Source organism: Rhinolophus sinicus, linkage group LG13 (assembly GCF_036562045.2).
Source record: "Rhinolophus sinicus isolate RSC01 linkage group LG13, ASM3656204v1, whole genome shotgun sequence".
In the NCBI taxonomy this organism is placed as follows: Eukaryota; Metazoa; Chordata; class Mammalia; order Chiroptera; family Rhinolophidae; genus Rhinolophus; species Rhinolophus sinicus.
The window spans coordinates 38,675,072-38,689,595 of NC_133762.1; the positions used below are offsets into that span (position 1 = coordinate 38,675,072).

The following is a 14,524-nucleotide window of genomic DNA, read 5'->3' on the forward strand; positions in this document are numbered from 1 at the left end:
CTGGCAGCATCTCTAAAAAGTTAAACATAAACTTACCATACTATCCAGCAATTCCAATTCTAGGCGTTTACCCAAGAGAAAAGGAAATATACCGTGTTTCCCCGAAAATACTACCTAACCGGGAAATAAGCCCTAGCATGATTTTTCAGGATGACATCCCCTGAACATAAGCCCTAATGCGTCTTTTGGAGCAAAAAAGAATATAAGACCCAGTCTTATTTTCGGGGAAACATGGTATGTCCATACAAAGACTTGTACATGAATATTTCTACAGCTTTGATCACAATAGTCCAAAATTGGAAACAGTCCCAACACCCATCAATTGGTGAATGGATAAACAAAATGTAGTGTAGCTATACACTGGAACACTATTCAGCAACAAAAAGGAGTGACCTACCAACTCATGTTACAGAATGGATGACCCTCAAAAACATCATGCTAAGTAAGTATTAGGTTGGTGCAAAAGTAATTGTGGTTTTTTGCAATTAACCTTTTGAAACGCAATTACTTTTGCACCAATCCAATAAAAGCCAGATTCGAAAGTCTATACATTGCATGATTCCATTTACATGAAATGTCCAGAAAAGCCAAATCGATAGAGACAGAAAGCAGAGCAGTGGTTGGCTGGCTGTGGTTGGAACAGGGACTGACGGCAAGTGTCAATTCCCTGAATGTAATGGAATTTGTTGCGGTGATGGAAATGTTCTAAAACTTCGTGTCATTTTGATGATGGTTGCACAAGTCTACACATTTACTAAAAATCATTGAACTGTATCCTTAAAATGGTAATTTTGGGGGGGTTAAATGATACCTTTATTTAAGAAAAAAAAATAACTAGCTAGAGGAGATATAGATGAAAGTAGTTTGGCAATATAATGGTAATTGTTGAAATTGGGTGATGGTTTATGGGGGTTCTTTATACTATTTCTTCTACATCTCTGTACGTTAAAAATTGTTTACACATTTTTATGTGCATAAATGTTCCGGAGAAATATTTTTTAAAAAAATAAAAGACTATCTACCTCTGGTGAATAGATTGGGGGTAGCCAAGTGAATTTCTTTTCATTTATAGTTTTATACTAACTTTTTTCCATGTACATGGATCACCCATATTCAAAATAAAATACATTGGGGCCGGCCCAGTGGCTCAGGCGGTTGGAGCTCCGTGCTCCTAATGCCAAAGGCTGCGGGTTCGATTCCCACATGGGCCAGTGGGCTCTCAACCACAAGGTTGCCGGTTCAATTCCTCGACTCCCGCAAGGGATGGTGGGCTCCGCCCCCTGCAACTAACAATGGCAACTAGACCTGGATCTGAGCTGTGCCCTTCACAACTAAGATTGAAATGACAACAACTTGAAGGAAAAAGCCCTGGAAGTACACAGTGTTCCCCAATAAAGTCCTGTTCCCCTTCCCCAATAAAAAATAAATAAATACATTTACATTTTAAGAAGGGGAAGGAAAGTTGGGTGAGTTCTCCTGAAAATATACAGAAAATGGGAGCTATAAGGTAAAAACAATGCAGTGGGGATTCTGGCACCAGGTGTGTGGATAACCAGACCAGATCAGCAATTCTTAACCTGGGGAGGGTATTGCAAACCCCTCTGAGAATCTTATAAAACGCTGCAGACCCTGCGCCCAGGAAAAGCGCTACCAAATGCAGATTCTGACGTGTGATTCCAGGAGGACTGAGGCCTTGGAAGCTCATGGGCCCTGCTAAGACTCCTGTCTTGGGTACCATTTCAACTTTCTGTGACTCTTTGACTTCATTACCTCTGCAGCCCTGACAGCCTGACAGAGGGTGTCTGACCCACAGTTCATCTCGGTAAGGAAGTTATGGAGTAACAAAGTACCTGCTTCTTGAGAAATTCCATTGTATTTTCCTTTAATTTTTAATTGATCACCACCAGGAACTGTCATCTGAGGTTCGGTCTTGAAAAGTCAATTATTTAGCAAACATCTTTTGTGTGTTCAGAGCCATGAAAGGAGTGGGAGTCCTAAGAGACGTGAACCAGCCCGTTCAATGCTTTACTTGGTTTCCATGTCACGAGACGGCAAAGGCAGCATGTCAAGGAACAAGGCGATGGCAATCTAGAAGCCCTTTGTGCTGTAATCTAACACCCCACCACTGGCAAAGATAGGGGTGACCTGGAAAGTCATAAAGCTCGAGAGACCCAAGAATCAGGGTCTTGCCTCCCTATTTGTTTTATTCTTGGGGGCCAGGCATGCAAAAAAATCTCTCCCCAACAGCCCAATGAAGGACTAGTAGGACTAAAAAGTACCCCTCACCCTCCATAAAGGTGTGAACAATTAACTTCTTCCAAAGAAAATAGGAAGTTTCCCCTGAGAACTGAAAACTATTTTATTCACTCACATTTCTCTGTGGCCAGAAGTTAACCTTTTCTTTTCCGGAGCCCTCTGCCTTGCATTCTCCTTTTCCGTATATAGCATCACCTAACGATACTCTGGCCAATCTGAACAGCCTTTCTGGTTCCTATTTCATGCCTTTCCTGCTGCAAAAGCAGCACCTTCCTTAACGGCAAGCTAGAGTCTTCCTTTTCCTTCTCAAAGATACAGTTGCCATTTTAAGATAACTCAGTAATTGCTCCCCAGATTAACACACACACACACACACACACACACACACACACACAAGCGCTTTGGGGCACAGTTTGCCAACAGCTAACTGAAATCAATTACCCAATCAGCTAAAGCCCCCAAAGTTATTCAACCACATAGGCAGGATGGTTAATGACAGCTAAAGACCACTTACCAAGCAGCCCCATGGAGCTAAAGAACTCACAGAGCAAAAAATAAAATAAAATAAACAAACCCAGATTAAAATTAGCCACAGGAGACTCTGAAACTGTACTTTGTTTCAGAGCCCATAGACACAGAGTAGCTGTTGAGCAGAGATACACAAAATGACTCAAAGCTGTTCTTTGGGGGCAGAGGAAAACCAGCAGTAGGCTGTGGAAATCCAATGAAACAAATAACTACCCTCAGCAAACAACAGACAACCAGACCTAAACCTTGAGGCCAGAAAAGTGCAGAAATAAAATTTGAGAAACGCACTGACTCTCCCTCTCTGCTTTGAGTGTTTATATATATAAAAAACCTCTCAGTCCAAGCAACTGGCTTAAATGATTCGCCTCTGGAAGACTTCAAACTTTGGAGAAGAAAAGTTACAGAGAGCTCTCTTTGTGCCAGGCACTTTATCTCATATTTCATTTCATCATCACAACAACCTTTTGAGGAGAGTATCATCCTCCTTTTAAAAAGAAGGAAACCGATTCAATATGGGATGATGAAAAGTTCTGAAGCTGGATGGTGGTGATGGTTGCACAACAATGTGAATGTACTTAATGCCACGGAACTGTACACATAAAATAGTTAAAATGATAAATTTTGTCATGTATATTTTACTACAATTAAAAAAATTTTTTATAAAGGTAACTGAGGTTTAAAGAAGTAAACAGTTTGTCAAAAGTCAAAAAATCAGAGTGTCACATTCTAGCCCAGGTCCTTAGACCAAGCCTTAGTTTTTTCATCTGTAAAATGGGTTTCTGTAAGGATTAAATGGAATAGTAGACGGGCATATGCTTTATCAACTGAAATGTATTATGTGAGTAGAAAGTTTTCCCTTGAAGTCAGGTAATGTAAAGGATTACCACAGACCTTTAACAGCTTTTGAATCAGAATGTCCGAGTAGGAAAAACTTTATATAGAAACCATCTTATTCTGGGGTTGCAAATTCAACCATCTAGACACGTCATGCAAGTGACCTAAAGGGTGAAGCTGCTTGGAAGTAAGACAAGAGGGAATTGAGGAGAAAACGATGAACTGGGCCCTGCATGGAAAATGCTTCCAATGGGGAATTTGGGCCCACATTTTCAAGAGAAAATGAAAACCTGGAATTGTGTAATCTCCCAATCATTAAACATTGACAACTTGAAAAATGTTGAGGTCCTGTGCCAATATACACCGTCCCCCATTACGTCCATGTGAAGCTGTGGGTCATGGATTGCCAATTTATAGCACCTCATCGACCTGAAATAGAAACCGAGGCCCAAAGATGTTAAGACCACCCAGACTCCCTTCTCCAACAGCCTTAAGGATTCAGTTCTAACTTGTGATCTGATTTTGTTTTTTAAGAACTGCTAGTAGTTTAGCATCCCTTCTGAATACAAAGCCTTCGATTTCAAACCCTGGGAGGTCTGTCAGTTTAATGCTCAGGCGTAGGTGAGAAATCATGATAGGAAGGCAGAGAAGGAAGCAATGAAGAGGACTGAGGCAGCACGGAGAAGTCCTGCTGTCCCCAACCATGACCCATTTGGCAAACACCAGTGTCAGCAAATGGTTCAGGGATCAAAGCAGGCTTGCGGGTGGTAGGTGGCAGATGGCCCTGCTCATCCTGGGCCCTTCCCACCTTCCTGCCAGTGCCTGTAGATCAAAACTCACCCTTCTCCAGCGTTCTGCAACCTGCTTCTTTAATGTGGACATCAAAGGGGAACTTTTGTCCAAGTTGTAAAAGAGAAATCAAGAGGCAACTTAAGGCCTGTCTCTGCCTCCTCTGCGCTTTCTGAGGGGACTAAGGGCGCTTCTTTAAAGGGATTCCTCAGAGAAACACATCTGAACCAAGGCCTGGGGTCGGCACCTCAGCTCCAGGGACACAGTGGCTTCTGAAGAATATGTGCCAGGTGGGGCAACTCAAGAGATCAGTCAACACAATCACAGACAAAAGCTTGGAAAGGCCACAGGGACTATGTTCACAGAAAAAAAACCCAAATCAATCTGACTTTATAGGCATATCAGCAGGACTCACCTTAAGTGCACGTATTCTAAACAACTGAATTTTCAACCTGGTATTTAGAAATCATCAGGTCCAAACCTTAATTTCACATATGGCAGATATGGGAACGGACCAATAAAGCCAAAGGAACTTGCCCCAGGCCACACAGTGGATCAGTGGCAGTACTGGGACTAAGCGCAGGCTGCTGACTCCTGCTCCAGTGCTCCTTCCTTAATGGGCTGACGCCCACCCACAAGCGAGGCCCACAGGACACAGCAACTTCCCACACAGGGGACTAGTGAGAATCCGGGCCTCCTGCCTCCTGTTCCAGGACTCTGCATCCAGAGGGCACCACTAAAAACAGTTCCTGTGCTTCTGACTGAGCTGGGGGGACTGGCGAGCCCTGCCTCCACCTGCTCAAGGGAGCTTTGAGGTCATGGAGTCCATTCCCCCGCCTCTCTGGACTGGATCAAACGCAAGTAACCTCAAAACAGTGTGAACTGACCCAGCAATTGCACCCCTAGGTATTATACACATGCAAGAAAACTGAAAACATGTCCACACAAAAACGCATGTGAATGTTCACAGCAATATTATTGATAATAGCCAAAGAGTGGAAACAATCCCATTGCCCATCAACAAATAAAAGGATAAATAAAATATGGTGCATCCATACAATGGAATATTATTTGGCCATAAAAAGGAATGAAGTACTGATCCATGCTACGTGGATTACCTTTGAAAACATTATGCTAAAAAAAAAACCACACACACAAAAAAACAAAAGCCAGATACAAAACACCACATGTTGTATGGTTACACTTACGTAATGTGTACAATAGGCAAATCTATAGACAGAAAGTAAATCAGTGGTTGCGAGGGACTGGGGCGGGGAGTGTGGGAAGTGACTGCTAATGGGTTTCTTTCTGGGGTGAAGAAAATGTGCTGGTACACAGTGGTGAAGGTTGCACAACTTGGTGAATATACTGAAACCCACCAAACTGTATACTTTAAAAGAGTAAATTTTATGGTATGTTAATTAAATCGATAGAAAAGGAAAAAAATCCAAAACTGTATGAATGATGATATATGTGAGAGGAGTACACAGAGTTTTATTCTCCAAATGGAGGTTTCTAGACTCCTGAGATGCCTGCAAATGTACTCAATGGACATTTCCAAAGTTCCACCACAAAAATATTCCTCAAAGTATATTTCATATGCTCAATATTTCTTATTTCCATAAAGAGTGACATATGAGCCTGTCTGTCACCTCAGACCCAGCTAGATCAACTTGTATCCTGCAACTTTGTAATAGAGTCGTCTAAACCCAGGGCAGCAGGAAGGCAGGAGAGAACCTCAGTTTACACCAGCCATACTCCTATAGTGGGAGAAGTCTTCTCCTGCAGGTTCAGGTAACACCCACTGTGCTAACAGAGACCTGGGCAGCCCAACCCTTGGGGAAGAACGGCCATTCACTAAGGAAAGGGAGGAGAGAGAAAAGCTAATAAATACTACCACTTGAAACTTCCACCCACAACCCTAACTTTCAAAATAAAAGAACAAACCAAAAACCCAGCCTGTTCCCACGGTCACGGAACCCACCAGCTCAGTTCCTCTCTGGCTGTATGACTTGCCTCAGAACCCATACACCCCAAAGCAGGTCCACATGCTTCTACCCCCAATGGTTGTGAAACAACCTTTGTATAGAAGGGTGTGGGGACTGTTATGACTTCCGTGTAAAGTGCTTCATACAGACCAAACTCAAGCTTATCTGTGACCCCACTTTGCCTGTTATACATATCTCCCGGTAATAAACTTGCTTCTACATTTTTCACTATCCCATCAAACATGAAGTTTGTTGTGTGTACCCTTTAAATTGGCCTATGGGTCACTGTATACATTACATCCTCAGTTTCTTGAAATCAGTTACTGTATTCACAGCACTTACCACTATCTGACATTATCTTGTTCATGTATTATTTGTTTACTTTTCTCTCTGTCCTCAGACTAGAAACGCTCCATGTGGGTTGGGACCTCAACCCTCTAATTCACAACTTCGTCCCTAGGTCTTAGCATAGAGCAGCACACATATCTTTGTTGACTATAGAAATATGTAGTAGAAGTATGTATCGCTAAATTATTGCCTCTTAAAAACCTTTGAACAGGGCAGGAATTTCCCAGTGCAATGCTATAGATGCCACTTTATTAAACATTTTCCCTATGGCAAGAGAGGGTGTGACTTTTCCTGTTTAGTTCTTACACCATCTTGTTCTGAATATGGCCCAGAAAAAAATGGGTTTCAACATGTCACTTTAGGGATTTTCCCCATTCACTGTTCAAATTAAAGTCTGACACCACAGAAACCAGGCAAGGCTGTGAAATCTTTTACCTTCCCTCTGCAGTTCTAAATAAGGAATCCCTCATTAAACAAATAGGACAAGGTATCAATTGGTTAACAGGAGGGAAACTCATTATCAGCCAATAATCTACCCTTGTTTGGTGAAAACCAACATCAAAGAATTTAAACAAAAATCTTCCTTTGTTAAAATCAAACGTCACTTCCTTTTCTGTGTCTTCCTTTGCATTCACTCCCAGGATAAAATTATTTGCTAAGAAAGCAACATACAGAAAGACCTAGAAAATCACTCTGGACTAAATGTCTTCAATTTTGGTTCTGGTCTCCTGACAAGCAGAACGTGAGCTGAGCTTCTGGAAGAAAGGCCAGTCCTTCAGAGATCTACTTCCAGAGTTCTGTACCAGGAGCCAACAAGTTCTGACCCACTTTCCAGGCACACTGCACCCTTATTCCTCCTAACGAGCTCCATCCTAATAAACTTCATTCCTAACGAGTTGTGCAGCCTAGTAGGAGCAGGAAGGGGAGGCAGCCATATAGGACCAGTATAGTGTTTTTTTTTTTAAAAAAATATAGTACAGGCCACCTCCATCATAATCTCTGCTGTGCTTATAAAAGTGTGGATTCCTGGGCATCACCTAGCCAGCCCTACACAATTAGAATCTTTGGGAATGGGGCTCAGGAAATTGTAGTTTCAACATGCCCACCCTCCCAGTCTTATGCACAATAAAGTTTGAGAACCAATGGGATAAATGCTCCCCAGGAAAGGCATGGAGTTGATTAAGAGGAGACAGGAAACATGGTGAGGGAAGGGTCTGGGGACGGAAGATTGGAGAGTGGATAGGGCATGCTCCGAGGTAGTGGCAGTCAAGACGGGTGAGCGATGGGAACAGGTGAGGGTGGAGGTGAGGACCGGGTTCTGGAAAGGATTTGAAACAGGGCTTGGGAAGGCTGGTCAGAAGCGAGGTCGCAACAGCGGACTGGTCAGGATAGTGGGGAGGCGGGGAGAGCAGGGTCTGGACGTGAGGGGGAGGAGCAAGGGTGGGAATAAAGGGGAGGCTCTTCGGGTCAGGGCTAGGAAGTGAAAATTGGAAAATGGGGGCCACAAAAGGCGGAGACCAAAGTAGGACAGGAACCCGCGAGGACGGTAGACGAGACCTTTCCTGGGACCCAGTGCCTCCCCTAAAACTCCGGGCCTTGACAAGCCTGAGTGTGGGTCCAAGGCCAGGGATAGGGGGAGTTTGGGGGAGATGAGCCCAGTCAGGGACGCCCTTAAGCCTGAGCTAGGGGTTCCGGAGGTCGCTTGGGCCAGGCACGGGGCGCCGGAAGGTCCTGAGATCTCCCGGAGAACCCCGCTCCAGCTCTGGCTCCCGGAGTCTCCTTCACTCACCATCGCCGCCGCCATCTTGGATCCACGTGTCGCCGTAATGACGTCAGCGGAAGTGGTGTTTCCCTGGTTATGAAATTCAACTCCGCGAGTTGCCTCACGATTTCAATCGCTCCTGTATTTGCGGTCAGGAAGGACAAAGGACACTCCGCTCCTGATCGGTAGCCTGGTCTGGGCAGTCAAGTCGCTGATTAAGGGAGGAGAGAAGATGGTGTAACTATGGGAGCCATATTAGCTCCTGGCAGAGGCTGCTCCTCCCCCTTCTCCACTGCATTGTGGGTAATGGGAGTGTGCGTAAACGCGCTTGTTCTTTGGGCTCCATCTTTACTATTGGCAGGAAGACCCGTTGCCAGGGTTACCTGAGGCCTGGATTTGTGTGAGTGGGGTGGGTACCAGGGCTCTAATAGCAGCCCGAGTCTGAGAATAATTTATAATTATATATTTGATTCCTTGCTTGACTATCCTATATCCTTTCTAATAGACTGTAATCCCCATGAAGGTAGGATCCTGTCTTTTATTTAATCTCACTCTGCTTCTCATCTGTAAAATGGGGAGGGGATTATAATACCTTCATCATAGATTTATGATGAGGATTCAATGACATAATGTTACATAGCATGTATTCAATAAATAATGGTCATTATACTCTTATGTCCTTCAGGCATATTGTAGGTGCCCAATACAATACACTATTTATTAAATGAATGAATGAAAAGCAGCATATTTAGTGGAGGAAAGCATCTATGAATGTGAACTTCACCATGTGCTAGTTAGGTAAGTATGTGACTTGAAGCAAGTCACTTAACCTTCCTAAGCCTTAGTTTCCATTACCTGGAAAAGGGGATTCAAAGATTCATGGTATTAAAATTGGGAGAGACCTGAAAGTTCGTTTGGTCCATGTGTCACTGTAAAGTGGATATAGTACCAGTGCTGACTGTGGCTGTTTCAAAAAGTTGTTAAAAGAATAATAATGATTAATAATAATAATAATAATAATCAGCACTTACTGACCATCTACTGTGTGCTGCAGCATTTAGCATTGTGCTAAAACTATTCATAAAACTTTCTTATCTAATCCTATCTCTTGGCAGGGGGCAGTTGAACTCTGATCCCCCACCTATGAGCACCAGTATGGTGGAGTGTCTGCAAGAATGATTGCCAACAAGTCCTCCCATCTTTGCATGAGCATGCTCATGCTGTTTCCACCACCAAGAGGTAGATTTTGTTTCTCCTTCCTTTGAATCTGGCTGGTCATATCACTTGCTTTGACTAATAGAATATGGTATAAATGACAGACAGTTCTGGGCCTTGGTGTTAAGAGGCTTGGCAGCTTCTGCTTCCACCATCTTGGATCTAAAGAAGTCTGGCTACCCTGCTGGAGAGTCACATGGAGAGGGAGGGAAGAGGTCCAGCCAACCCCTCAAGACATTCTAGAAACTCCAGCTAAGCACTAGAATTGTGAATGCAGTCATTTTGGGCGTCCCAACCCCAGCTGAACTGCCAGCTGAATGCAGCCACATGCATAAGCTCATCCAACACCCGCTGAGCCCAGTTGCTCTAGATTGTGGAGTGGTTTCTCATGCAGCAATAGAAAATTGAAACACACCCATTAACTCTTGTGACCCGCACAACCATCCCGAAGAGTAGCAGAACAGATATTCTCCCCAAGGGGGAGGAAGCCTGAGAGATTAGGAGGGACATGCCTGTAAGCCTCTCATAGCTAGGAAGCCATAAATTGCAAAAGCCGGTTCTCCTGGAGCTTGCATCCTGGGTGTTTCCCACCATTTCTGGATGCCTGAAGAGGGATGACTGATAAGGACAAAGCTCCACAAATGGCGTATTGTCCCTCCTCAGTACTTCCATTTCCCCCCTCCTCATGCTTTCTATTTTTCCCAAAAGGCTTTCATATCCCAATCTCCTTTGGTAATATACACCAGAATCCTGGAGCTAGACTGCTAGAGTTTAGATCCCATTCCCACCTCTCACTAGCTCCATCACATGGGTAAGTTTCCTTTTTCCTTTGAAAAACTTTTTTTTTTAATTTATTTTTTAAATTTATTGCGGTGACAATTATTAGTAAAATTACATAGATTTCAGGTGTACAATTCTGTATTACATCATCTATAAATCCCATTGTGTGTTCACCACCCAGAGTCAGTTCTCCTTCCATCACCATATATTTGATCCCCCTTACCTTCATCTCCCACCCCCCACCCCTCTTACCCCCTGGTAACCACTAAACTATTGTCTGTGTCTATGAGTTTCTGTTTCTCAAAAAACTTTTTTATTGTGGTAAAACATACAACATATAAAATTTACCATTTTAATTGCTTTTAAATGTGCAATTCAGTGGTATCAAATATATTCACAATATTGTGCAATCATCATCACCATCTATCTCCAGAATTTTTCATCATCTGAAACCAAAATTCTATACTCATTAAACACTCAGTCCCCATAATACCTTACCCAACCCCACCCTGGCCCTGGTAACCACTATCCTACTTCCTGTCTCTATGCATCTGCCTAATTCTAAATACCTAGATACCATAAATGGAATAAGCCATATTTGTCTTTTTGTGTCTGGCTTATTTCACTTAGCATAATGTTTTCAAGTTTCATCCATGTTGTAGCATGTATCAGAATTTTATTCCTTTTGAAGGCATTTGGGTTGTTCCCATTTTTTGGCTCTTGTGAATAATGCTGCTATGGACATAGGTATACAAATATCTGTTCTAGTCGCTGCTTTCATTTCTTTTGGGCATATACCCAGAAGTGGAATTGCTGAATCATGATATTCTATGTTTAACTTTTTGAGGAACTGCCGTACTATATTCCACAGTGGCTGTGCAAGGGTTCCACTTTCTCCACATCCTCACCAACACTTGTTATTTTCTGTTGTTGTTGCTGCTTTTAATAATAACCATCCTAATGCGTGTGAAGATGGGCAAGTTTCTTAACTTCTCTAAACCTCAACTTCCTCATCTGTAGAGCACGTATCATAATTCCTAATAGGATGGTTATGCGGACTGAATAAGTTAATACACGTCAAAAGCTTAGAATAGTGCCTGTCACATGATAAGCGCTATACTGTTTACAAGTTTACTACTATTATTTTGAAGTCAGTAAGACAGTCCTTCTTATCTTTGGAATGATGGAGACAATAAGATAAAGAAATGTTGAGAAATTTGGACAAGTTTGCCCAATGAATCAGAAGGGGACTGAGGTTTGACTCAAATCCACTGAGTCGCATCCATGCCTCTGCTATAGAACCAAACAGACAGAAAAAAAACAAAACCCAAACCAAAGTGCGCTTATAGTAACATCAGAGCATGTAGTTCCTAATACCTGTGAAAGTGCTTCTCCAAAGAGAATGGGTCAGAGGTGCTGGGCTTAGAGGAAGCAAATCTGATCCTTAGGTGTTTCCAAGGAGAAGAGTGGGATGTACTAATCTGTGTCCTTCTCACATTAATTTCAGTTATCTATTGCTACATAACTCACCACCCTAAAACTCAGCAACTCAAAACAAAGATTTATGATTTCTCCGGATTCTGTGGGTTGGCAATCGAAGCATTTCTGGTGGTATCACCTGGGATCTCACATATTCTCATCTGATGTCTCAACAGGGGCTGGAGGGTATAAGGTGGCCTCGTATGTCTGGGTGGTTGGTGCTGGCTATCAGGCCTCTCTCTACATGATCGCTCATCCCCAAGGGGGTAGCCGAGGCTTCTTCACACTGTGGTCTCAGGTTCCGAGGGTGAGAGTGAAAGCTGTGAGGCTCTTCCTGAGGCCTAAGCTTCAGAACTCTCATAGCATCAGTTCTGCCACATTCTACTGGTCAAAACAAGTCACAAGGTCAGTCCAGAGTCAAAATGGGAAGAGACCACACAAGCTCGTGAGTTTAAGGAGGTGTGATACGTTGGGGGTCATTCTGTAGTAATCACTGCACCCTCCTTGCCTCGGCCACCTTCCTCTCTCTCACCTAGGCTTCTGTGGTAGCCTTCTATATGGTTTTCCTACTTCTATTCTTGTCACTCTCATCCCTAGTCTGCATTTACCAGCCAAAGCAGTCTTTTAAAAACAAGAATCAGGCAGTGTTTCTCCCATTTAAAACTCTCAAGGGCTTCCCACTGCAATTCACATAAAATCCCAAGTCCTCAGCCTGGACTGCAAGGCCTGCGTGATCTGGCCTTATCCCCTACCGTTCTCCCCTTCCCTCATCCCCCTGCAGCCACACAGACCTCCCTGGGAACTTGCCGAGCTCATGTCCATCTCAGGGCCTTTGCACTAGCAGTTCTGTCTGTCTGGAATCCTCTCGAATTTTGTGTGCTTGGCTACTTCTCATGTTTAGGTCTCAGCTCAACTGACTGTCACCTCCTCAGAGAGGTGTTTCCTGGTCTCACACACACACACGCACACACACACACACACACACACACACACACACACACACAATTTGGTTATTTGTTATTGTCCATCTCACATGAAGGCCTAGACTGGGGCTATATTGTTCCCAACTGTATCCTTATTAAACATGTGCTAAAAAAAAATTGGTGAATGATTGTATTATGAATGAATTTCAAGCCACGCTCTATCAGTTGGAAATAGATCCAGCTGTAAGGAAGACCCCCAGACTGCCCTCCTACCCCCAAATAACATTGGCTTCACAAGATGGAAGTTTACTCTCCTCTGTCTTAGCATGGTTTCCTCAACAAGCCAACTTGGGGACAAGGATTCAAGCAAAAGTAGTTCATTTGGGAGGTGAAGGGACATCAGAAGGCAATGGTCTGCAGGAGCTATCTGCCAATATTTAAATTTTCAGGAATTTTGTGAGCCAATTGTTGAACGTAGGCATTACTGAAAATTAAGTTACATATATTTAGAATAAAATAAATGATATTAAAACAAAAGCATTTGATATTCGAAACACATCGCTTCCGAATCATTTTGCTCTTGAGTTATTCACACCTCTGTTATGTGTACGAAAGTCATGATGTGAAATGGTGCACCACTGCACACCTCTTTCCAGCTCTGTGTTCGGTGGAGTTGGATTGGGAGCAGATCCATTAACACAGGCCCACCGTACTTTTAGGTGCCACGAAAATGTTTGAAATAAATTAGTTTCTTTTGAAATCAGAAGGGAAAAATGAAGAAATGTTTTCATAAGTGTTACAATGCTAAAACATTAATTTGTACATCAATGCAGTTGTCAACTATATATTTAATTTAATATATATGTATATGTGTGTGTGTGTGTATATATATATATATATATATATATATATATATATATATATATATATGAAATATAATGTATGTCCCACAAAGGCCTATGAAAGTCATAATGCAGTTCTGGTCAGTAGCTTGAAATTGGCCATGGTGGGACTCTACACCACAAAAATCAACAAATGCTACAAAGTAGGACTTGAATTATTGTTTTGCCAGCGAAATTTTTCTGTGGAGGCCCAGATAGTAAATATTTTAGGCTCTAAAAACTGTGATCAGGTCACCACTACTCAATGCTGCCTTGTGGTACAAAAGCCGCTACAGACAAGAAATAACAGTGTGTTTGTGTTCCAACACAACGTAGTTTGTCCTAGTTTGCCGAACCAAGTCTAGACTTACAGTGATGGAGAAAATGGTAATAACACAGATGAAACTTTAAGTGTGTTGTGTCTGTAGCTGTTACATTGTGATTAGCACAAAAGCATGACAGTATTAGAAACTCTTACCTTATTCAGCAAAAGAAGTTGCTCATATCTACTCATGAGTGAAGATATACATACGTACCTCATTATTTCGTTTTCATCTTATTCATGAATATACACGAAACTATCAACCCACCTTCATGCTGGAACTATATTTGGAGGAGGTGTGTTGTCAACCAGGTTACCACTGTGGGTAACTGAAGCTGAATCCTGTGGGGAAACTCTGGGAAGCAACGCAAAACTCATAGCTCAGAGTTAATCCCAACCAAGAGGCTAGGGAGCTGGCG

At 42.8% G+C, this 14,524-nt stretch overlaps 1 protein-coding gene across 4 annotated transcripts in view; it reads right to left on the reverse strand.

Moving 5' to 3' along the window:
* The window catches only part of TM9SF4 (transmembrane 9 superfamily member 4), a 47,615-nt gene extending 38,836 nt beyond the window's left edge, over positions 1 to 8,779 (reverse strand). Inside the window, exon 1 of one of the 4 annotated variants that reach the window (XM_074317196.1) lies at positions 8,533 to 8,779. In XM_074317196.1, coding sequence (XP_074173297.1) covers positions 8,533 to 8,547 — 15 coding nt within the window. In that variant the 5' untranslated portion in view covers positions 8,548 to 8,779. The remainder of the gene's footprint in view (positions 1 to 8,532) is intronic. The other 3 variants (XM_019748500.2, XM_074317197.1, XM_019748501.2) reach the window with 3 other exon arrangements.
* Positions 8,780 to 14,524: the final 5,745 nt, after the last annotated feature.